The 25,522-nt window shown below is 43.3% G+C and overlaps 1 protein-coding gene across 1 annotated transcript in view; it reads right to left on the bottom strand.

Moving 5' to 3' along the window:
- Positions 1-25,111, bottom strand: part of CNKSR3 (CNKSR family member 3) — a 77,022-nt gene extending 51,911 nt beyond the window's left edge. The window contains exon 1 of the mRNA XM_063124522.1: positions 24,894-25,111. Coding sequence (XP_062980592.1) covers positions 24,894-24,945 — 52 coding nt within the window. The 5' untranslated portion in view covers positions 24,946-25,111. The remainder of the gene's footprint in view (positions 1-24,893) is intronic.
- Positions 25,112-25,522: the final 411 nt, after the last annotated feature.

Below are 25,522 nucleotides of genomic sequence, written 5' to 3'. Positions count from 1 at the left end.
GCCTCGTGTGTTTCCATCACCCTGTAATCGGGAGGGGGGACTTTCTGAAGAGGAGAGCCTCCCATATCCATGGAGAAACTCTACATGATGGGAACGCTGGAAAATCGGAGTTCTTAATCACGTGGAGAGCTTCCATGGATACAAGAGGCTCTCTTCTTCAGAAAACTTCCCTCCCTGAGTATAAGGTGACAGAAATACACGTGGAGGGGGCGGAGCTAGCATCCTCCCCTCTCTTCACACATTTGCTGTACACAGAAACAGAATGCCTGAATAGGGGTTATGTTGTTGGTACCATTTCAAATACTAGTTTCAATACTAGTTTAACAACCTGCAAAATGGGGAGCATGATGGAAAGAAGAAGTGGGGACAGAGAACAGTTTGCCGGCACATTAACAGCGAATACCTCCATGTCTGATTTCATAGGATAAGTTTTAGGAGCTCAACAGGCAATATGAGTTTTAGGAGGGTTTCACCAACCCGCCACATTTGTCTGAAATGTACTCTTTCAGTGCATTACCCAATGCTATCAACCAGACTTGAACAAACAAACTGGAAACAAAAGTGTGTTCACAGATTTGCTGCAGACACCTGGCATTTCAGGTTTCAACAAAACCATTTACAAAGACTGGCTTCTTTCAACAATTGGAGGTGGTATCAATTGAATTAAAGAAACACCTGTCCCAGAGGGCAAGCCTAGGCAGTTCTAGGGCCACCACAAAACCACCTTGAGGGGTATTACTGAGGGACAGTATCTATTTAAAGCTGAACGCTGAGTGGTTATTACAACCCAGCCTGGTAGGCTGCACACTTTCATGCTTCCTTCAAATACTTCAAATCTGTGATTCTGTGTTGTTGAGCAAGAATCAAGGATTTAATTTTGGCTCTTGTAAAAACGTTTAAAGACTTTTGTTATAATATATGTTTTTGCAAGAAGAGCAGAAGAGGTCACAGACAGCACCTTCTAATACTGACAGCCTAAGTCCTTTGTAAATTCAGAATATATACTGGTGAGAATTACACTTTAAAAAACAAAAACAAAAACCCCTCACTCAGCACTTCTGGGAGTCTTTCTCCTTATTCCCAGATGTGCTGACCACAAAATATGATCTGCACATGCTTAGGAGAGGTACCCTCTGGATATTAATTTCAGTACACACAATCACTCGTCAGGGACACCAAGGCTGCAACCCTAAGCATATTTATCTGGGAGTAATCAGCACTGTGACTCAGTTCTAAGTAGATGTGTACAAGACTGTGCTGTAAAAAACAATCCACTGGGACTGTTGGGAGTTGGAGTCCAACCACTTCTGAAAGGCCACAGGTTACCCACCCCTGCTGTAAGGTCAAGTCAGAATTATCATCTCCTGTATTGCAGACGTGAGGGCCTGAGTCAAGAGAAAGCGGCTTACATAAGGCAACCTAGTGAGTTCATGGTAGAGGCGAAATTCAATTCAAACTGTGGGCTACCTGACTCCTAGGTCAGTCCCTTAACCACTTCGATGTCAATCTTAGTTTCTCAGCCCTGGACTTTGCCTCTTGGGCCAATATTACAGAAACTTGTCCTGTTACCATCTGTACCACCCACATTATAAAAATATGTACGTTTTTTCAGGCAGGGGGCAGGGGCAGGAAGGAATTTATATATGGGCACTAGAATCATAAGACAATTATATGGAAAAGCAGAGTCCAGTGATTTTTCAAATGCATTTTATTTACTTATTCATTTATTACTTGCCTTTCGGCCCATATAGGATCCCCAAGGTGACTTACAAATTCATATGTGCAGATGTTCAGGTGGAAAACAGAACAAATTAATATTGCTGAGGATTTTTCAATATTTGCTTAAATCACTGCATATTTTTTAACAAACACTTTATGAGCTATTATTGCCATAAGGTGACCAATGAGGAAATTAATGGGTCTTTTAAAGTCTTTTTAAGACCATTGTTTTCTCCTCTCTTTTTCTGTTACCACCTCTTCAAGATAAATCTCATCATTTGTTTGCTTTTGCATGTTGCCTTAGCTAAAGGCTTTCTTTGTCCTGCACTTCTATATTCAAATTTTCCTAATACAGATGACATTATCCCGTTCTATGGCCTTCTACTCTGCCATATTCCACTTGCCCTTTGGGCTGGTCCACAGAGAGAACTGAGTCTGTTTGGATGCCCAGACAGTATGTACTGCATGCCGACATCTGTATTTGTCATAACCTCTTTTGTTTAAACCCAAATGCAGCAATTTCAAAGTCAGCTAGTCCCCAAAAACATATACCATTAAAAAATAAATGCTAACCTTGAACACAAGGCTCGGTTATTTTTGCTGTAACTGAGCAAACACAGCTACCTTTCTGGAAGTTATGAAAATGTGGCACTTCGCAAATTATTTCAAACCCTGGATTTTCTTGGTGTGGAATACAATAATTCGGGGGAAATTAAAGCAGAATATGCAAGAAATTTTCAAAGCATTTTTAGAACACAGTTACAACCAAGTACCAAACTGGAAAAATGTACATGTAAAAACCAGAAAGCCCGTATCTCCCTTTGAACATTTGTTTTATTTCCTTAGCTGCCTAATAATAAGTTAAGTTTCACTTGTACCATCCAGTGAAACCAAGTTAACACCTTTCCAGGAAGAGTCCTATTTATACATTTTTGAGCAAGTGAAAATATTTATTTTGGGAGGTCAACAAATGCCTCAAGTTTAAGTTGGTTAAGTTTATTTAAGTTTTAGAAGCAACAGTATACACTGCAAGCCCTGTTTATATTTCTCATGCGCCAGGGCTTGTATGGCAGGATAACTTGTTCTGCTTAACCCTGTGTGGTCACACCCCATATTCCGAGGCCTTCATGTGCAGTCTACAACTGAGAGTGCGCGTTGTTCCAACCTTTAAGGATTTTTGTGTAGTTACAGGACTTGTTTGTGAGTCACAAGGGCTCCTTTGGTTGAACTCTAACAATGAATACATGGAGGCTTATTCCCACAGTGGAAACAGGAAGCCATGTTGCAACCTTGACTCTCAGCTCCTTGGAAAACATGAGGCAACACCTGGGTTGGGCCGGAATACCTCCCACTGCCATGTGGCTTTGTTTTGGAAGATTGCAACAAAAATCATTGCTCACATCATCATCACCTTCCCCTATTTAGATGTGCTCCCAGATTAATAATACGCACCTATGCAGGGACCCATAGGGACTGCTGTTACGCCCAAAGACTAATCAGAAAAGAGTGTGTAGAAAGAGCACATTTCCATGTTGCTGACGAGCTTCAGAGTAACTAGCTACAGCCTGCCATGAAATAGTCATTCCTTGACCTGCAACCTAGCTGCCATCAACTAGTTAGTGAAGATCCTGCCTGGGGAAAAGACATAATTCCTAGCCCTGACACACAATCGCTTGGCCTTTTGGCGAGAGAATTTGAACTACGTAGATGAAGCCCGTCGGAAAACCTTCTTAATAAGATATGTCTCCAATTAAGAACAATACACTAAAGATATACAGTCTACAGCTTAAGGCAACGTCTAAGCTGCTGCCCCCACCGCTACCGCATCTAGCCCCATCTTCTTGTGCTTTTGTTTCCCTACTGCTACCACAGATTTCTTTGGTACCACCTAGCCTGATTAAGAGTTCCAGAAAACCGGAACATTTGCACACTCTTTTCTAGCATTTTGGTTGGTCCTAATAAAGGGATTGCCCAAGTGTGAATTCTGGATTTCCATTTGAGAAAATACATTTTCTTCATCAGAACAAATGGGCAGACATGTGGAACTGAGGGAGAATCCATCAAAAGGAGGCATGGTTAGATACCTGCTGAGGACCCACACCATAACAGAGGTCCACAGACAAGGGTCTCCTGGAGGTGCTTTTCCATGGCAACCTGCTTGCTCACCTGCCTCTCTCTCTCTCTGGCCCAGACAACAGTGGGGGTGAGAAGGAGGAACAGTCGATGCCACTGCCTACTCATTCCCTGGCTCTCTGCCTGGCAAACAAGCTAGTAGTAGCAATGATGAGAAAGAGGGCAGGGAAAAGCAGCTGGTGACAAGGTAGTGGGTGTGAAGCTGAATTCACTGAGGCAAGGGGCACATTGAGAGTGTGTTGCTCAAAAGACCTCAAAAACCAAAAGCCAGCACTGACAGATACCATATTTCTTCGATTGTAAGACGCACACTAATTTCAGTACCACCAACAGAAAAAAAACCCTAAGACACACCCGCGATTCTAAGACGCTCCCCATTTTTAGAGATGTTTATATGGGGAAAAAAGTGTGTCTTAGAATCGAAGAAATAGGGTACTATTGCCTCCCAAATGGTCAGGCCTCAGGCCACCACTGACCATTTCTGGACAGCAGTGACCCTTCTGAGATTCTGCCCCCAGGGCTGGCAGCTAAAGCAAGGCCTGCATCAGAGAAACCTGTCTTGTCTTTGCTCTCTCTCATGGAACATTAGCATGCCTCAGTTTGGTCTAACCTATTTTGCAGCAGCAATCCAAGATCTCAGCCAGAGTTCTTTACTTGCCCCATTACCAAACACCTTTTAAACTGGAGGTACTGGGCCTGGCCACTTCCAAAAATATAGCGAAAGCAACAGTAATTGGTATATGGACTTCCTTGTACTTTCTTCCTTGTGCTTTCACCAATAAACAACATTTAATGGTGCCTGCTTCACTGCTTGGTATTGTCACCCAATTAAATAAACCTTCATTAAAACATTTAAGCCTGCATATGAATAAAAGAATTTTAAGAGGGGGGTCTTGTTGTTATACTTCAAACACATGCTGCAATAGACACAATCCTAAAAAAAGAAAAAGAAATGCCTCTTCTAATATGCATTTTGTAAAATAATTGCATTCAGAATTATTGGGTAGTATCCAACTATGTCATTCCGCAAACAGAGCTAGCGAAGCTGCACCAAATTTTTCTGTTGCAGTTGCTCAACCGCGTGCACAATCAGTTGTGCAATCACATGCACAACTAGTTGTGCAACCGCTTGTGCAAATGTAACTTTACTTGGATTCTCTTCCTGCACATAGTTCAGAACCTAGTTTGCATTAGCAGAATGACACAGTTGGATACTGCCCAATAACACCTGGTGGCATTGCGTTTTGTTTTGTTTGATGACTGTATTTTCTGGCGTATAAGACTACTTTTTAACCCAGGAAAATCTTCTCAAAAGTTGGGGGGTCGTCTTATACACCCAGTATAAGATGACTTTTTAACCCAGGAAAATCTTCTCAAAAGTTGGGGGTTGTCTTATACGCCCAGTCGTCTTATACGCCGGAAAATACGGTAAGTCATTGAAATGTTGCAGCCCTATCTTAAGGCTTTGCTCAGAAGAAATTTAAAAAGTACCATATTACGTCAGATGCAAGGAAGCATCAAGGGAACATACTCCAAATCCATACATTGTAAGGAGCTGAGGGAGGTCTTAAAACAGGGCCTCCTGTTGCCAGTCTTCAGTGTATTACCTCTGCACCACCAGTGCTCTGGCCCTTCAGTAAAATTAAACCCCGTGGATTAAGGACACCCTCTAGGCTGCCTGAATACAGTCAGCTGACCCCACAGCCTCACAGACCAATGGGGACACACCAGGCTGCATAAAGCCCTGGTATCCATGGCAGGTGCTTGGTCTGAACATCTCATTAAATAGCCATTGAGGCTGTCTCACCTCTGGGTCTGACCATGTCCCCTTCCTCTGGCTCCCTTATCCTCTTTTGCTTGTGTCAGGAACAGATCCCCTAGCTGCAGTTAATCTCAGAATTTGACCAAGGCCTAAAACATCTTCAGAGGAAACTCAGCTGATGATGATTTCCAGAACATCTGAACACTTGCATACTCTTTTCTGGCATTTTAGTGGGTCCTAATAAAAGCATTGTCCATTAGAGTGGGTTATGGATTTCCATTTCAGAATATACAAATGGAAATGAAGAAACAGGCACTGTACTGGAGCACAATTGCCGAAATGGCAGAGGGCCATGACTCCTCCCACCAAAAGCGTAACTACAACCCCACACCTGAAACAGGCTGGTCGCCTTCATGGTAGGGTAAGAAAAAGGAAGTTATTTTGCTGCAAGGAATTTGTTGCAAGCCCATGTCTGAAACACAAGCACCAACCTGGCAGTCTAGACCTGCCTTCCACAATCTGGTGCCCTCCTGCTGTTTTGGACTTCAACTCCCATCAGCCACAGCCAGTATGACCAACCATCAGGAACGCTGAGAGTTGTCAGTCAATATAACTGGAGGGCACCAGGTAGGGAAAGGCTGGTCCTTTCCCTACCTGGGAATTACTTGAGTAGACATTACTTGAGTAGACACCTAGCATTTTCTTTAAAGCAAAACACAATCTAATTTGCCCAGCTGACCATAAATATGTAGCGTTACCCTCACTTTTAATCATTTTAAAAAATATGTTGTTTTTTACAACCAGATAGTCAGCTGGTGGAGTTACAGCTTGTATTCAAGAACATGGAAAGAGGAGAATCCAATTCAATTTCTCACTGCAGTTTTCCTGCAGTAGCACAAGCGCTGTTAATGTTAAGTGTATATAAATCATGAGGTTCTCAGGAAGGTTCAGGACCTGGGAAGTGAATACTTCTGCGAACAAGTGCTGAATAAAAGGCCCTGGCATGCCTGGCATGTGACCCGTCTCTGGGGAGTTAAAATTCTTCTCCAATTATACTTGGGATTTGTGCAAATACAATTCCTACCGAGCTAAAAACCTTCAGACAGATAAAGCTAGCACACTACAATGCTCTCACTGTGACCGCTTAGATACCACGTTGATAAGCAGCTTAGCAATACAAGATTTGCATCACTTTAGAAACAGATTTTTTAATAAATAAATAAATAATAAAAAAATAGCAAACCAATGCTGTAACTTACACAAATTTGGGTGGGGGTGGAAGCAAGATGCTACACCAGCCTTCCCCAACCTGCTCTTCTGATGCACTGGACTACAACTTCCATCCCCCCCCCCTCCAGCCAACATGGCCAAGGCTCCACTGCACCCATTATGCATTTCAGCTACTTTAGGTGGCAGGAGGGACGGGAAGGGATCAAACTGCCACATTGAAGCTGGCTCACTTTTCACAGTCCTGCTGTAGGTATAGCAGGGAAGTTAGAGTTACAAAACAAACATTCAGAAAGTAAAAGTAATCCAATAGGCTCAAGAATTCATACCCAACTGACTTTGCACAGTATTTCTGTGCAATACATGAGCCTTGAATATTTCCAGCTGCCGTTTTCATGAATTCTTATCACATCAGCTGAGCAACGGCAATGCATTTTATTAAAGTCGTAAACTGTGCTTAGGTCGAAGGGACAGTAAAGATGCATTCTTCAAAATAAAACATGGACAACTGATCTCAGGACAACTGAGTCACGGAAGCTCCACCGATTTGCTCCCCTTCCAAAAGAAGATACAGGGCATTTGTCATCCAGGGAAGCCGATCATCTCATGTTCTCTTGCAAACCTTCATTTATGAGCTTCGTGTTTTTCAAGCACTCCTTAAGGCCTATTCGTGATGTTTCCATTGAGAGAACTGAATTAGATTTCCAAGCAGCAGAGCAGATCCCCATATGCTACAAACTGAAGACAAGGTTGCCAAGATCTTAGATCTTACCCCACGGAGGGAATGATTATCATGTGCAAGATGGGAAGCACTAGGCTAGATATTTTTATACAAATACAAGTCGTCATCCCCCCCCATGCCTTTTTGTTTGTTTAATTGATTGATTGATTCCTTGCTTTGATTAAGCCCAAAGTAACACATCATACCCTCAGTGCTCCACAGGGGATATAGACCATCCATCCTATTATCCTCATCCCATCCCACACCCTACCCCAGTATTTCCTTTATTTCGTACAGTATCGTAGAAGCACGAGACTGCAGGGATTGGAGAAGTGACGCAATGACCTGCAATGAGCTCAAGAACTATTCATAATTGGGGGTGGGGGTGTGTGCAGGGGGAAAGGAAAGAAGACCTTTATTTGTCAACCTACTTTCTCAACCCCTCCACCTTGAAACCTACTTGTGCAGGGAAGGCTTTGATGAACAATCCCAGCCTTACCTTACTTGGCCTCTCTTAGCATCCCACTCACCCCAAGCCTGCTGCCTGACTAGTCACTTGTTCCCATTCTGTCCATCTAAGCCCTCTCAGAGGAAATTGCATCACTGCTGCGCTCTGCTCGTACAAAAGCCCAACACACTGCAGGCACTCTGTTAAGGCTCAATACAAACAGCAGACATCCATCTGCAAAACAGCAAGCCTTCCGATGTACAATGCCAAGTACCATTAGAAGAATTTCAAATTTCTTTTATTGTCTAGGAAGCTTCCAACATTCATTCATTCATTCATTTGTGTAAAGGAGTCTGTGAACGCATCAGCAATAAGAACTAAAGGCTCCAGATGAAGGGAAAGAAATTAATTTTGTATTTTTATAAGAATTACACAGCCGACATGTTACTTACACCTTTCCCAAAATTCTATTACTATTCAGTGAGGGGGGAGCTTAGCAGGTCATACAGAGCAGGATAACAATTTTATTATTTGAAGGAAGTATCCATTTTCTTTAAATTTTTCCAATAAGGAAAAACCCCATATAAAAAAACGGGCATTTTCCCTAAGATGTTGCTGTGTCTCACCAATTGTCTGTCACTGGGTGACAAAGTATTGTTTCCAATCCACATTCTTTTGACATGCCTCAACTAGTTCCTCTGAGAAAACCTCTTCTGGCAAAGAAGTTAAGAAAGGTCTATAAGTGGCTCCACTTTACAGATGCAAACACACATGGGCAAGCATGCACTCACGCACGCACACACACACAGCAGTCACCTTTTCATACCGGTGCTGCATTGAAATCTCTATGGATCCCATGCTCCCTCGATCCATTGCTTCCTGACAACCAATCTATTAAATTGTTAATCTCATTGATTCTGACAAAGGTGGGATAACAGTATGGTGAGCAAAGTTTAAATGATGGTACAATTCAAGGTTGATTTCACTTGGCAAAAAAACTCTGCTTTGCCTGGGATCAATATACTGTCAGCCAGGGTCGAATGTTTCCATGCTTAATTAGAAGTCTCCCTTGGGCGATTGGGAGGTTGGGAGTGGAAAGGAGGCCTCCCATCTAATCAAAATGCAAAACCATCTAACCACTGCAAGCAAATGGACAATAATTTGGCAGATGGTCTGTAACACAGATGGCCCCTGAAGTGTATGCACCTTTGCCAGCAGGACTCAGTTGCCGGTATCTGTCCCATGGTGCTGCTACTAGGGATCTAGTGTTTCTGCACTGCAGAGAAACAAATCTCTAGCCTGGAAAGCAGCACAATGCGACAACAGTAGCCTGCCATCAATTTCCAGTCTACCCCAACAGGCAGATAAAACAGAAAATGTGCTCCCCATTTGCGTATCTTGCTCTTTAGCATTGAAAAATATAAAAAATGACAATAGAAACCCAAAGCAAATGGGTCGGTTAGCACTTACAGATGATTCACACTCTGTAACTTCAAAACATGCATTATGGATATGGGACATGAAAGGACACTATATGGTGGCAGCCACAGAGAGGGCCTTCTTAGTGGTGGCCCCCCAACTGTAGAACAAGCTCCATATTGAGGCCCACCTGGCACTGACACTGTCATCTTTTTGGCGCCAGGTTAAGACTGCCCTCTACTCCCAGGCATTTAACGGCATATGATGGGGCATCTACAGCTGCTGTTTTGAACAGGTCTATTATAGAAAGACTACTGCAAATGTTTGCTTGTTTTTAGCTATTGAAATTATTTTAATTTTTTTGTTAAAATTTTTAGACTGTTTTTATCGCGTTGTATTTTGTAATATAGCTGAGAAAAGAACTGCTGGTACTATAGCAAGGTTCTGACATAGCACCATTTAATGACAGCCACTACAGAGGTAGTTACATACATAGTTCATCTGTCTGTACAATAAATACATGCAGTCTATATAGTACATGTAAAGTGATCTGTCCTTAAAAGTATTACAACAGCAATCCCACCCAAAGCCAATTCACATGTAGACCAGATGACTAGAATGTATACATCCACATGGCAGGACCCATGCTGGTAATATCCTTCATTCTAGAAACAACGGCCAGCAGGGCCAGCCCTACCATTACACAGAGTGAAGCAGCTGCTTCAGGCGTCAGATACCGGGAGGTGGCAGCAAAGTGCTGGAGGGGAGACCTGTATCCAATGCAACCTGCTCTACATCCCTAAATTACCCTACTTCTTTCAGGTGCAGCCTAGGAGATTGTCCCATCAGCAGTATTGATGTCCCATCATCTGCTGTCCAGTCAGCTTTTTACATGGAATAGAGGGGCACCATCTTGTTCTTTGCCTCAGTCCACAAAATGTCTTTGCCTCAGGCAGCAAAACATCCACAGAGGTATTTCAGGTGCTCCCAAGAGGTCATCAATATTAATCTCATCTTCAAAAAAGGAAAATGGCAGATGCCAATGCTATATAACAAACTGCTTTTCAAACTCCCAAGTTTCAAAGACAGTTTGCTATGTGGTGTTTGAGAAGCAGAGGCCAAAACATTTTGATGGAAGCAAAGATAATTGCAACTGTTCACAGAGCTGGCCCTGGGTAAAACAAGGCAGGTTATCCCAGGTGGCAAATTTGATTGAAAGGCAGCAAATTGTTGATTTTTTGGTATTTTACCAAGACAGAGGTACAATCTTCATATTTTCTACCTTAGGCAATAATGTTTCTTGAGCCATCTGTTTGCTTGTTTTTCTGGAGTGTAATGAACGTGGAGAAGGTTTTAGGGAAGATCTAAAACTCTTTATGAAGAGTTTCAAAGCAGAAGGGGAGAGACTTTACTGTAAGTCAATTAAAATGCATTCCTAGTCCCACAGTACACAACCTATTCTAAAACCACCATCAATCAATTACTGCAATGTGGGAAACACAGAGCTCTTGCCACACCTTTTGTGCAGGTACATTCCTCTGCTTTGATTACATGAGGTGGCAGTGGGGGGGGGGAGGCACTAGGAAGGACTGGGCATAGCAGGAAAAATGCCATATCCAAACAGCTGTTGCAGATCAGCTCTCTCTTGGACATCGTGGCCACTGCTTTCAAATTTGAGAATAAGGCTTGACACCGCTACTATGTAAACAGACTGGCCACATTCAGACAATCGTAACCTGACTTGTTAAGCTGAAAAGATAAATAAATAAATACTCTTTAAGGCATGTGGCATTCAAGCCAGGAAGTCTCTAATGCACTATAGTTTCCCATTTCATCCAACCCTGAAAAATACAATTACCAGCTTCAGAACCAGCTAGGATCTTCAACTAACTTCAAACCATAATTTAATATGTAAACAGACTGGCCGCATTCCGACAATCATATTCCGACTTCTTAAGCTGAGATACCGCCAAGGAGCGATCAAGGCAGGAAGTCTCTAATGAACAATAGGTCCCCATTTTATCCAAACTGGGGAAATACAGGCCTAATCTACACTAAGCATGATGTTGCACTATGAAAGCAGTATATGGTATGTGTCAATGGGCCCCAACAGTTGTCAGTGCACTTCAATACCACTATAAAGCAGTAGTTTGGCTCCTGCCTTTTAGATACCACTTTCCTAGTGCAATATCCTGCTTGGTGTAGATCAGGCCACAGTTGCTAGCTTCAGAACCTGCTGGGAACTTAAACTAACTTAAAACCATGAATTATGAACCTGGCTTTTCCCAAACCTGGCACTTTTTAATCACATGTGGGTGGGTGCCCTCTCAGATAAGACCATGAGTAATTATTTGAAAAGTGTCCTACATATTCATTTGTACAATTTTCCTGCCACCTCCAATAAACAAATAAATATTATACTTTAGCACAATTGGATGAAACTAAAACTAAGCATCTGAAGAGACTACTCAACCAACTGAATAGTTCAGTTATATATTAGGGATTGAAAACTAGCTCTTTTTAATTTCAGAAAACTAAAGGAAAAACTAAACATCAACTAAAGCAGCTTCCCCACCTGGTGCCCTCCAGATGTGTTGGTCTACAACTCCCATTTTACCCAGCTAGCAGTTCATGGTGGATAGGGGTAATGGGAGTTGTAGTCCAACACAGCTGGAGGTTGGGGAAAGCTGATCCAATGGTAAAATGCAAACAGCCATTCCTCTTCTATGACTGAACTAGTTCCTTTCAATAACTCATAGTGTCTACATAAATAAAGTTCATATAAACTGAACATGCAACTTTTGCTCAGCAGTGTTTTATTTTAATTGTTAAAACTATCAGTCTGACAACCTGGTATTCACTGGTTGGCCCTATTGAGAATTGCAATAGATCATTTGAAAGAGCATCCCTTCAAAAGGCATTTCCTGGCTTATTATGCAAAAGCTCTTTCAATATATTTTTAACCTCTAGGAAACAAAGGAAATTCTTCTGCAGCAGAATTAAACAGGCCTCACTTTCAGTCTTCAGGACGGAAACAAAGCAGTTGGGAAGTAGGAATGTAAAGGCACCCACACAACTGAGCTTGCATGACTTAGTACCTAGCAACAGAACTTAAGTGCTCTCAAGGGAACATTAAGAAGAGCGCAAGCTTGAAGAAGATCTGGTTTCCCACGTGGCACATCTTCCTATTTCTGTACCCCATATACGTTTTCCAGCTTTACAATGTAAACAGCTGTGATGCAATTGTTTCATAGGAGGGATACGGCCATATGCAGAACATGAAAGGCCTTTGACAGTTTCTGCAAAAAAAACAACCACCATTCAGTTTTAAAAAACAAGGATTTTTTACTTGGGAAATAATTTTTCAGAGCCACTGCAGTAGACCAGTACTTTTAACACTGAAACTGAGGTTAAAGTGCTGGACTGGTGAGATTCGATTTCAAATCTCCACTTAACTCAACTCTAAAGTTCATCGGTCACTCTTTCTCCATCTAACCTCCCTCACAGGGTTGTTGTGAAGATGAAAATGGATACGGGGGAGAAGTATCTCATATGTTACCTGAGCTCCTTTGGAAGGGTTATAAATGCAAAATGCATACCTGCATGTATACGGAAGGCAGGAAATAACAGAACACTTTTCATCCAAGTTGAGACCTGAGCATCATGAGAACATAAGAAGAGCCATGCTGGATCAGACCAAGAGTCCATCTAGTCCAGCACTGTTCACACAGAGGCCAACCAGCCATCGGCCTGGGATGAACAAGCAGGACATGGTGCAACAGCACCTTCCCACTCATGTTCCCCAGCAACTGTTGCACACAGGCTTACTGCCTCAAATACTGGAGATAGCTCATAACCATCAGGGCTAGTAGCCATTGATAGCTTTTGCCTCCAGGAATTTATCCAACCCCCTTTTGAAGCCATCCAGATTGGTGACCATCACCACATCTTGTGGCAGTGAGTTCCATAATTTAACTATGTGCTGTGCGAAGAAGTACTTCCCTTTATTTGTCCTGGATCTCCCACCAATCAGCTTCATGGGATGACCCCGGGTTCTAGTATTTTGAGAGAGAGAAATGTCTCCCTGTCCACATTCTCCATACCATGCATAATTTTGTACACCTCTATCATGTCTCCCCTTAGCCTCATTTTTTCCAAGCTAAACAATCCCAGTTGATGTAAACTTCCCTCATAGGGGAGATGCTCCAACCTCTTAATCATTTTAGTTGCCCTTTTCTGCACTTTTCCCAGCTCTATAATATCCTTTTTTAGGTGTGGTGACCAGAACTGTGCGCAGTATTCTGTGTGGTGACACCATAGATTTGTACAAGGGCAGTATGATACTGGCCGTTTTCTCAATTCCTTTTCTTATAATGCCTAACATGGAGTTTGCCTTCTTTACAGCAGCCGCACACTGAGTGGACATTTTCATCGAGCTGTCCACCACAATCCCAAGATCTCTTTCTAGTTCGGTCACCACCAGCTCAGATCCCATTAGGTAATACTTGAAGTTGGGGTTTTTTGCCCCAACATGCATCACTTTACACTTGCTTACATTGAACCACATCTGCCATTTGGATGCCCACTCTCCCAGCTTGGAGAGATCCCTTTAGAGTTCTTCACAATCCCTTTGTGTTTTAACAACCTTAAATAATTTGGTGTCATCAGCAAACTTGCCCACTTCACTGCTCACTCCTAATTCCAGATCATTTATGAACAAGTTGAAAAGAACTGGTCCCAAAAGAACCCTGTGGGACCCCACTATTTACTTCCCTCCATCGGGAAAATTGACCATTTATTCCTACTCTCTACTTTCTGTTCTTTAACCAGTTACTGATCCATAAGAGGACCTCTCCTCTTATTCCATGTCTACTAAGTTTATTCAGGAGTCTTTGGTGGGGGACTTTATCAAAAGCCTTTTGAAAATCCAAGTAAACAATGTCCACCGAATCACCCTATCTACATGTTTGTTGACACTCTCAAAGAATTCTACTAGATTAGCGAGACAGGACTTGCCTTTGCGGAAGCCATGTTGATTCTTCTTCAGCAGGACCTGTCCTTCTATATGCTTACTAATTTTGTCTTTAATAATGCTTTCAACCAATTTACCTGGAACAGATGTCAAGCTAACCAGCCTGTAATTTCCTGGATCCCCTCTAGATCCCTTTTTGAAAATTGGTATTACATTGGCCATCTTCCAGTCCTCTGGTACAGAGGCTGAGCTTAGGGACATGTTGCATATTTTTGTGAGGTCTGCAATTTCACATTTGAGTTCTTTGAGAACTCTAGGATGGATACCATCTAGGAGTGGTGATTTATTTGCTTTCAATTTGTCAATAAGGTTGAGAACTTCATCTTTTGTCACCACTATTTGCCTCAGTTTCTCAGACTCCCTTCCTGAAAACATCAGTTCAGGAACAGGCATCTGTCCTGTATCCTCTGCAGTGAACACCAATGCAAAGAATTCATTCAGCTTCTCTGCAATTTCCCTGTCATCACTGATAGGCAAAACACATTGCAACACAAACTCACTAACATGAGGCGGTAATTAGACCACTCCTGAAGAAGCCTAACCTGGACCCGGAGGATGTTAACAACTACAGGCCGGTGGCTAATATCCCCTTCCTGGGCAAGGTGCTTGAGCAGGTGGTTGCAGGACAACTCCTGGCACTCTTGAATGAAACGGATTATCTAGATCCATTTCAATCGGGTTTCAGGCCTGGTTTTGGAACAGAAACTGCCTTGGTTGCCCTGTGGGATGACCTCTGTCGGGAGAGAGACTGGGGGAGTGCGACCCTGTTGGTTCTCCTGGACCTCTCAGCGGCTTTCAATACCATCGACCATGGTATCCTTCTGGATAGGTTGTCTGAGCTGGGAGTTGGAGGTACTGTGTTGCAGTGGTTCCGCTCCTACTTGGATGGCCGATTCCAGAAGGTGGTGCTGGAGGATTATTGCTCTGTGCCGTGGCTCCTAAGCCATGGGGCTCCACAGGGCTCTATCCTATCCCCTATGCTGTTTAACATATACATGAAGCCGCTGGGGGAGGTTATCCGGAGATGTGGACTGAGGTGTCATCAATATGCAGATGATACCCAGCTCTACCTTTCCTTTTCATCAAACCCAGATGAGGCAGTGGCTGTTCTGAACCAGTGCCTGGGCACGGTAATGGACTGGATGAGGGCTAATAAACTGAAACTCAATCCAGACAAGACGTAGGTACTGTTAGCGGGTGGTTCATCTGTCCAGCGAGGTGATGTTTGCCCTGTCCTGGACGGGGTTACACTCCCCCTGAAGGATCGGGTCCGTAGTTTGGGGGTGCTCTTGGATCCAGAACTGTCACTTGAGGCACAGGTGAACTCAGTGGCAAAGAGCACCTTTTATCAGCTTATGCTGATATACCAGCTGCGCCCTTATCTGGACAGAGATAGCCTAGCTACAGTTATCCATGCTCTGATAACCTCTCGTTTGGATTACTGCAATGCTTTATACGTGGGGCTGCCTTTGAAAACGGTCCGGAAACTTCAACTGGTACAAAACAGGGCAGCACATTTACTAACAGGGACTGGCCAACGAGACCACATTACGCCAGTCCTTTTCCAGCTTCATTGGCTGCCAGTCCAGGTCCGGGCCCGATTCAAAGTGCTGGTATTAACATTTAAAGCCCTAAATGGCTTGGGGCCAGGTTATCTGAAGGAACGCCTCCTCCCATATGTACCTGCCCGGACCCTAAGGTCATCCTCAGGGATCCTTCTCTGCGAGCCCCTGCCAAAGGAAGTGAGGCAGGTGGCTACCAGGAGGAGGGCCTTCTCTGCTGTGGCACCCCGGCTGTGGAATGAGCTCCCTAAGGAGGTTTGCTTGGCACCTACATTATATGCTTTTAGACGCCAGGTGAAGACCTTTTTATTCTCCCAGCTTTTTAACAGTCTATAAATAAATTTTAACTTGGTGTTTTAAATTTGTAATTTTGCATTGCTGCTGTTTTTATCTGGTGGAGCTTTTATATTGTATTTTATATTATTGTTTTATACTGTTGTTTCATACTTTGAATGTTTTTAATTTTTGTGAACCGCCCAGAGAGCTCCGGCTATTGGGCGGTATAGAAATGTAATAAATAAATAAATAAATAAATAAACATAATCTACTAGTATAGTACGTAGTGCTTATCTTTATTGATAGCCTTTCAATAGTGTTCTCACATCACATCTGCAAAAGTTAATCAAGAGAGGGAAAATCAAGGAAGAATCAGCCTTTCTTTGGCATGTGTTTGGCCAAATCTGTTTGACATATGTTGAATGCGCATAAGGTACAACTCTGTGAATTCAACAAATGCCAAACCTGAGCTAAACACAGCACATCTCTTTCCAAACTACACCAAGGATGGGGAACCACCAGCCCATGGGACAGAAGTGGCCCCAGGGGTTCTCCATCTGGCCTGCAAGCGTCTTCTTCTGTAACCTCCGATCAATTATTGGAGATAAGAAGCTATTTAAAGGCTACCAGTCTTTAAATACCCCGCCTAGAACGGATCTGCTCCTTTGCAGGCACAAAAGGTGTTGCACCGGGGCTAACTCCTGATTTGACATGCATAGAATTCAGGCGTGTTTGTATGCTTGTTGGGGATATTTCAAAATTGGTAAGAATCACAACTGTCCTTGGCGTTACCCCATCCCTTAGACCCACACTGCAGGAATGTGGCCTCCGAAACACTTCCCAAATTGGAATTCAGACCCTAGGCCAAACCCAGTTTGCCACCCCAGCTTTCTACCTTGAGAAAGGCCTGAGGCACTCCATGGACCCCATCTCATGCTGCCCTCACATTATGGAAAAAGCTACACTGTGATAACCCCCATGCTGTGTAGGCAACTTCAGAAGCCCTGTGTCACATTGGAGAAGGTACCCATTCTATGATTCATCCCCATGCTAGTAGTACATATCTCAGGAACTGGAGCCAGGGTAAGCATCATGGGTTGGCATCACTGAGGACCTGAGGAAGCCCACATCCCAGCATTTCTGATGCCCAGAACACACTGGCTGTGCTTCTTCTTTTCCTCTTTGCTGCCTCCTCACCACCCTCCCATATGTGCCTGCAGCAAGAAGGAAATTGTTACATGTGCCTTGCCTGCTCTTTCTCGGCAGCAGTGAATGGGTTGTAGTGGCAATAGTGACGAGGAGGAGTCCATTGAGCATCTCTCATCAAAGGCCCATTCCCGTTAGCCAACACTGACTGGGGGGCAACTCCAGAATATTGGCAACTTGGGACTCCTCCCACATGGTTTGGGCCTTCTGAAGTTACCAGAGAGTTATAGGAAGGAACCACTGCAGAAGCTCCTACACCCTGGAAGTAACATGAGAAGGGGCCCCCACATTGTTCCATCCTAGAAGCTAAACTGCTCTAGGCCTGGCCTACATACTAGATTGAAAACCTCTGCTCTTTGGAAGAAGGATTAGGGTACAAATATAAAAGATAAATCTATAGAGCAACTGTTTCTTTCCTAATTCAACCATGGATTGTTGCTGTTTTAATCCCATTGCACCTCATATTGCTAATAAAGATTTTACCAGTTTTCACTTTTTTAAACGCCTAATTTTAGTAAAAATATTTAAAAGTATTTTTTATCCAATCTGCTGGGTACAACAGAATGTAGGAATGGAGGGATTGTATGCAGGACCTTATAACTGCACCTAACATGTTTCAAGAAGCTATCCCTAAATGTACACTTACTTTATGCACGAAACTTTCTTCTGCCAGTAATCAGGTCTCATTAATTCCCTTGGACTTAAGACACCAGCCAGCCAGTTGTTATTGCTGCTGTTTTTAGTATGAAGAAAGCAGACAGATTAACGTCTTCACCCAGAAACGTAGCTAGGTCCATATGGTGCAGATCAGAGGGCTGGGATTGCAGAAAAGTGTAGTGGGCATTTTAAAAACATGGACATTCAAACAACACATGCTGCAGATTAACAACTGTGAGTAGGGAAGCCGATTTTGCTAGTTTATTAGAGCATAATTATGCTAGACTGTGCTCTTTCGTATTCACCTTGAGATTAGATAGTGAATGTGCAATAAATGCAAATTATAATCTACAATGATTAAGGCTTACTTTTAAGATGACCCACTGGATATTTTTCCAGAGCAAAATCTCAGGAGAAAGGCCAATATAAACCTATGCAAAAATTAAAATTTCCAAGAGGAGATATGTTTGCTGAGACAGTAAACTGTGTCTTTTTCAAATTAGTGATTCAACTAGAGGCTATACTTGTTTGAATACTTTTGAAAAGAACAGGTTTCAAAGGGCAGCATATTTTGGCACATCTTTTAAAAAAAAGTTAAAAGCAGATGAACTTTAGCAGGATCTCTTTTAGTTTTGGATGGATAGAGTCACTCCCAACTATTTCCTCCAGTTTTTGCATTCCTAAAGCATTTTGATCTTGTGCAACATTAATGTAACAGCATCTGCATACCATAATTCCCAGGAGACTCCCCAGAGTGTGAAAGGAGCTTCTCTGAGGACACTTTGCTTTCGAGCAAAACAGGTGGATGTGGGTTCTCCTTAAATGTTTCTGAAAAAACCTCTGCAGAAACTTCTTAATTATCATAGTTATCCCCAGCCAGCATGGCCATTCGTGGCTTTGGACTGATGGAAGTTGCGGTCCAAAACATCTAAGGAGCACCAGGTTGGGAAAGGCGGATTTAGGGTTTCAAGGCTGATTTCACTTGGCCCTGGAGCGAGACTATCTGCCTGGCCCTGGAGTGAGACCATCTGCCATTATCTGACATTTGCTTTAGGTTTGTTTCCTATAGCAAGAGTAAGCAACCTGTTGCCCTCCAAACAATTTGGACTTCAACTCCCCTAATCCCTGACCACTAGCCATGTTGACTGGGGCTTATGGGAGTTGTAGTAAAAAAACTCAGGTGGGGAAGGAACGGGTTGCCCATCCATGACTTAGAGACATGACAAGCAATCTTCTTAACTCAAGAAGAGTTATTACAAAGGTGTTGGAGAACTCTAATATGGACTGCTCATGTCCTTCTAGCCATTTATACTTTCTTCAAGAGAAGATACCTTAGTTATCTATAAAGGAGGTGAAAAACACCATTTCCTCTCCACCCCAAAACAGTTTCTTTCCAGTTTTTGATACTGCTTCAAGTTATTGTTAGTCATATAAAGTCCATCACCTACAGAAATTAGGAGCAATAATGCCTAGAATGCTTGTCTTTGTAAAGGTATTTTTGAAATGTATATGCTTCCTTTCGGTTCCTCAAGAGAGCAGATATAACATGATTAAAATGTAAAAAATTGGTTGGAAATAACAGCCTAAGAGAGTACTGCCAAAAAAGGCCATTTTTCTTGGCTATGGATTAAAAATGAAACTTAACACCAATGCGATTATCTAGCTACTTACATGCTTTTAAATGACACTTGTGATGTCCAAAAGCAATGAAAGAGATTAGCATGTGCCCATAAAGAGTTCACTTTTTTCCAGCCCATTGCCTTATTACAAACTCATCAGGCAGAGTGTCGCATTAGGAAACCTTCTGATGTTCAGCGAGAGGTCAATTCACACTGAGAACATGAAAAAATGTACTCCAACAGAAATGAACCCCTCCTGTTCCAAGCACACACATCCCACAGAAAGTTAACACCATCGACTGTGGCTAGGCCCAAGCCTGGATTAATTAGGGAAGGCTTGGTTGAAATAAACAGCAGAAGAAAACAAACCAAGTCTACCTAAGCAAACACTATAATAACGTGACTATAAATGATTAGGGTAGGTGTACTGTCCAATTAGGAGAAGAAATAAACTTCTGAACATACAATAAAGGGTGAAAATTGGTATAAAAGACTCGGGAGTCTATAAAGGAAATATTCCATTTGCCAAAGCTGTGCATATTACACGAAAACCCTCCGAAGATCATTTAAACTAATTAGGTTTGCATCTAAAGTAGATCTACATGAGTGAACTCTTATTCACATATTGGCTGCAATCCAATGCATTTTTCATGGGTGCATGCACAGTTATGGCGGGGTCCAGAAACCCTTCTGTGAGCCAAAAGCACTTTCAGACACAAACACACATCTCCATTCTGCTGATCTCCATTCTGACTGCAATTCTTTGTATTGCATCAAACATTACAGTCAAGATGGGGTAGGGAGCCTAGCACCTGCCGGATGTCTTGGACTACAACTCCCATCAACCCCAGCTAGAACTGCCAATGATCAAGGGTTGTGGGTGTGCTCTAGAGGGTCCCTTCATCTTCAAGAACAACTTTGGGACAGGATGGAGGAGGAAGAGACATACAAAGTCTCAGGTTATATGAAGAATGACATGAGTGACCTTTACATACTCTGTAAATGTTTTGCCTGAGAATCGTAGAGGCAAAACTGGAAGATGCAAATCCTTGTAAAGTGGAAATAAGCATTTCTCACAACTGCTGGGAGTTTTAATAAATACAAAGCTCGGCACTGAACTTGTGATTAATCAAATATATGGCCTTTGTTCTTGCAGTATGTTAATTTAACAACATTCATAGAAGGAAAGTTGATTGAAGTATTTCTATACTACCTTTTAGTCAAAGGCTCAAGGCAGTGTACAAGTCAACATTTTAAACCCTTCAACCCACACATCTTAAAGGCTTAAAAGCAGAGCGACACAATTAGGACCAAAAGCAGCACTGAGGTAGGATCTACACTACTGCTTTATAACAATTTATAACGGTTTTTACAACTGTTTGGACCCAGGACAGCTTACATATATCCTTTTCAAACTGTTTTCAAAGTGTCGTATCCTGCTTGGTATAGATCTGGCCTCAGTCAGGAGAAGCTAAGCCAAATAAAAACATCTTCACTGCTCCCAGAAAGACAGGCAGGGAGGGAGCCAATCTCATACCCTTGGGGAAAGGAGTTCCAGATGGGATGCCACCACAGAAAAGGCCCTGTGTCATGTTCCCACCACCTAACCTCATTTGGTGGTGGGACATAGAGCAGGGCTTCAGATGATGGGCACTTCACCCACATAATAATGGCAGGATATATTAGATCAGCATTACTACCTGGATCTACACTACTGCTTTAAAGCACTTTATAACAGTTTTGACAACTGTACATGGAATGTGTCCTGGGCCCCAACAGTTGTCAAAACTGTTATAAAGCACTTTTAGGCATTTTAAAGCAGTAGTGTAGATCCTGCCATATTGCAGAAAGGAGAGCAGATGGAGGTACTGAGGCTGAAAGAATAGCTGAAAGACACCTAAAAGGTTTTCAGTGACGGTGAAATTTGAACTAGGAATTTCCAGGCTAGCGTGTGCTGGCTCTCTGGCTGTATTTCATGAGTCCATTCTATTACTGAACTATTTTGTATCCCGGACAGCATATATCTTCTCTAGCTTGGGCAGCACTGTTAAATAAGTCACTGCTTCAGCCACTACTTGAATGCAGCTCTTCTATAATAGATCGCAATCGCACTGGATTGGTAATATTTGCATAACTTACACTTACACTAAGTTTACATGCATCTTTGGCTGAGTCCCAGAACCGTCGATTCCGACATGCAACAGGCTAGAAAACGTTACAGCTGTGCCTCAGTCTTCGAAACAGCAGCACTCCTTATGAGCCCCATGGACAATGTCAAAACCTGATCACTACTTGCATGAGGCCTATGACATGGACAGGTATTTCGCTGCTTCAAATTGCCAAGCACAGACTACCAGCATACAGCTCAATTACTATCGGGATACTGAAAATGCTAAAATAGCTGCTCCTGTAAATAAATCACCCTTCCAGTCAATGAGAAATTGCCTGACTGGAGGAAATCAGTTCTTCCAAACAAACTCAATGCTAGTTTTAAAATAAAATCCGAATGATCTCACTTAAGAGCATTCATTAGCAAGCTCACATGTGTGCGCACACAATCAAACAGTAGTGCGATATGGTTTTGGATTCTGACGTTCTTTCCCATCTTTAACCTGTCTTTCTCTCTTGACTTTTCTGCAGTGGACAAAAGTGATCAAAATAAGGCACGCACCACATACCTGCTACCCTGCAGGCCCTAGCAAACGTCAGACATAACTAGGACCTTACTGTGACTACTTATGTGCAGTCAGCCAGAAATCCATGATGCCTATTGGTGGCTGGTGCACAAGTCAGGATCCCAGGAATGCCATTTCTTGCAGTCCCTCCCCCCAAAAAAAGATCCCCACAACAATTAGGAACATCTCATTTGTTCTGCTCTGAAGAGGTTTTTAAAAGGAAGGCACGTGCGCGCACCCACACTGCAAGGCTGCTCTAAGGAGACCTTCCACATCTGGGCCAACTGATGGCGCCTCAAAATGAGCTAGAACATTTTCCTGGATAAAGAAGCAATTTAAATGCAAAAGTGCTATCACTACATCATCATTGCCTACCACACCTCTTTAGTACACTCTTCTTGAATAGATTCCAAATATTTGCTTACCAAATGGATTTTTAACACTTTTCAGCAATATTATCCATTCATAGAGGAATAACCGGGCCAAAATACATGTCTTATTCTTTGTTTTGAAATGCAACTTAAACTGAACCAACTTGTTTAGGAGCTCACATGTTACCTTTCTTTACTAGGCTATTCAGAAGGGGGGGGGAAGTCTACTAGCAAGAAGGATAAACAGGGGATAAAGTTCAGTTCAACACACATGAGATAACAAGCTATCCCAGTCAAAAGCATCCTTCTCTGAAAGACGTTTTAAGTACACTGATTTCCACACAGTTGACCCAAAGCAGGATAACAAAACTATTAGAAGTGGTCAGAAAGAAGCACAGAAAACAGCCTCTTCAACTAGCACACTCTCCACTAATTTGTTCATATGAAATCTTCAACTAACTTGAATTAGAGTGAAGTGATAATTTAAAAACAAAACAAAACCCTACAATACCCTATTAACCCAGAATAATCAGCCAGGAATTTTAAGGGTAGATATTTGCAGTTACCACACTTTTGAAATCCATACTTTTATACTGTTTGTGGATACAAAATGCTAATCTCAGTGTGCTGGAGTAACTGGCAATTTTAAAAATATTGAAGAGGAGTTCTAAACAAGAAAGTGTGTGGGGGTCATCTTATTTGAATGACCAACTCCCCACATCTGCACACCAGCTAATCTATAGATACTCAAACAAATCACCAGAGAAGCCAAGTTGGTTAAGGAAAACTATTTTGAAGAAGCAAAAATCCTAAAAAGCACTTCTGGTATGATTCATTTGGGTTCCTCCTGCCCTCAATTCATAGCATACTATCATCTAAAACAGCTGATCATAGACTGCACATTATTCAAAAAGATCATCTGTTAGGAATGTTTGGGCATAGAGAAACTGCCAACTATATAATCCACCCTTAGGATGTCTTCTCTTGTCTCTCCTGAGAAAAGAAGCAGAGTCTGAAGTGGAAGTGCTATATAGAAGAAGATGTTTGTTCCAAAGTGTCTTTGCTGAGTTCAAACTGACGGTCTCCCAAGGAAGTGTGTGCAGAGTCTAAAACAGTCTTAATGCTAAGCGATAATTGTTTACTGCTAACAGAACATCTGTTCAAGAGGAAATCTATGGAGTCCCAAACATTTTTAGGCTGCAGTTACCCACATCACTGTGAGCAGAAGACCTTGGTGCCCTTTAACTCTGCTTCAGTTCAATCAGTAAAGGGAGGTAAAAGAAGACAAATGAATTTAGGTAAAGGTTGTATCGAAAGGGCAGGATAGTACAACTGGACGCCTCTTTGCTCACTCCTGCACGTGTAAAAAGACATACTTGGATCTTCAATTACCCTAACCCCAGGAATACTTAGGGCGCAATCCTAGGCATGTTTAGAGGGAGGGGAGTCCTACAACTCCCAGCATTCCCCAACTGGGAATGCTGGGAGTTGTAGGACTATTCCCCCCCCCCCGTCTAAACATGCAAAGGATTGCGCCCGTAGTGAAGTTTGTTTTTGTTTATGCGTAGGTTCTAGAGGAGGAAAGTACTAACACGATGAACTCCCAACAGTCCAGGATTTCACGCCAAGCTGTAAAAAGATGCTCAAGATCGCGCCTGGTTTATTAGTTTGTTTACATACGAATGACTGGGTTTTCTAGAAAAAGACGTGTGTGTTGCTAATAGGCAGGGCACTAGATCTCGCAAAGCACTTTTCGGATTAAGAGCGATAGCTAATTGCAGGTATGATCCCTCCTGCGGAGGCAGCCGAACATGCTACAGAGCGAGCAGGAACTGAAGGCGGGAGAACCGACGATCGTGGGGAGGGGGGGGGGGGCGTTGAAGACTAGAGACGAACTAACCCCCTCCCACACACATGGGTCAAGGGAAAAGTTTGGGTGAAGGAAAACGAGAGTTAAAAGCCGTCAGGAGCGGACACTGCGCAGAAACAGAAAAGTCTCTTCTAGATCCAGAGCAAAGAGGGGGCGCAGCAGCAGCAGCAGCAGCAACCGGAATCCCATTTCTTACCCTTGGTCCACTCCACTACTTGCTTAGGGCTCCACTTGGTGACCGGCTCCATGGTCCTCGATCCGGAGCTCTGAAGCCCCCGGGAGAAGAAGCCTGCCTTCCCCCTCCCCGCAGATCCCGAACGCAGAATGGGAAAGAGCCCCGCTAACGCTCGCCCTGCCCCTGACCACGGGTTTCCCCCTTTCGGGCTCCCATCGGAGCAGGCAGCCGCCGAGGCTCCCGCCCTCCAAGGCAGCCCCGCTCCGCCCCTCGGGCCTGGGCCAGCCTCTCCCTCCCGCTCGCTCCAGCTCCTCCTCCACGTGCTCGGAGCTCCCGCTGGGCGATCTGCCCGGGCGCTTCTCCCTCCTCTCGCTCGCGCTCTCCTTGCCAACCTCCACCCGTCTTTCCGTCGCTCCGGGTTGCTGCTGCTGCTTCTGCCGCCGCCGCGGTGCCCCCTGCAGGAGAGAGAGAAGCGCCGCGCCTTCGCGTCGGGTTACGGAGGGTGTTTGGTTTGGAGGCGGGAGAGAAGGGGGTGTTGTTTGTCTTCCCTGCGGCTCTTTCCAGCCTGAGCTGTTCATTGTGGGGGCTGGAGCGAAACTCCTGAAAGGCACAGAGCCCAACCCAGAACGGCCCGTCGTCGCCCACGCAGA

The sequence above is a fragment of the Elgaria multicarinata genome, chromosome 4 (assembly GCF_023053635.1).
Source record: "Elgaria multicarinata webbii isolate HBS135686 ecotype San Diego chromosome 4, rElgMul1.1.pri, whole genome shotgun sequence".
NCBI lineage: Eukaryota > Metazoa > Chordata > Lepidosauria > Squamata > Anguidae > Elgaria > Elgaria multicarinata.
The sequence above is the reverse complement of the archived record's forward strand: the minus strand, read 5'-3'. Positions and strand labels throughout refer to the sequence as shown.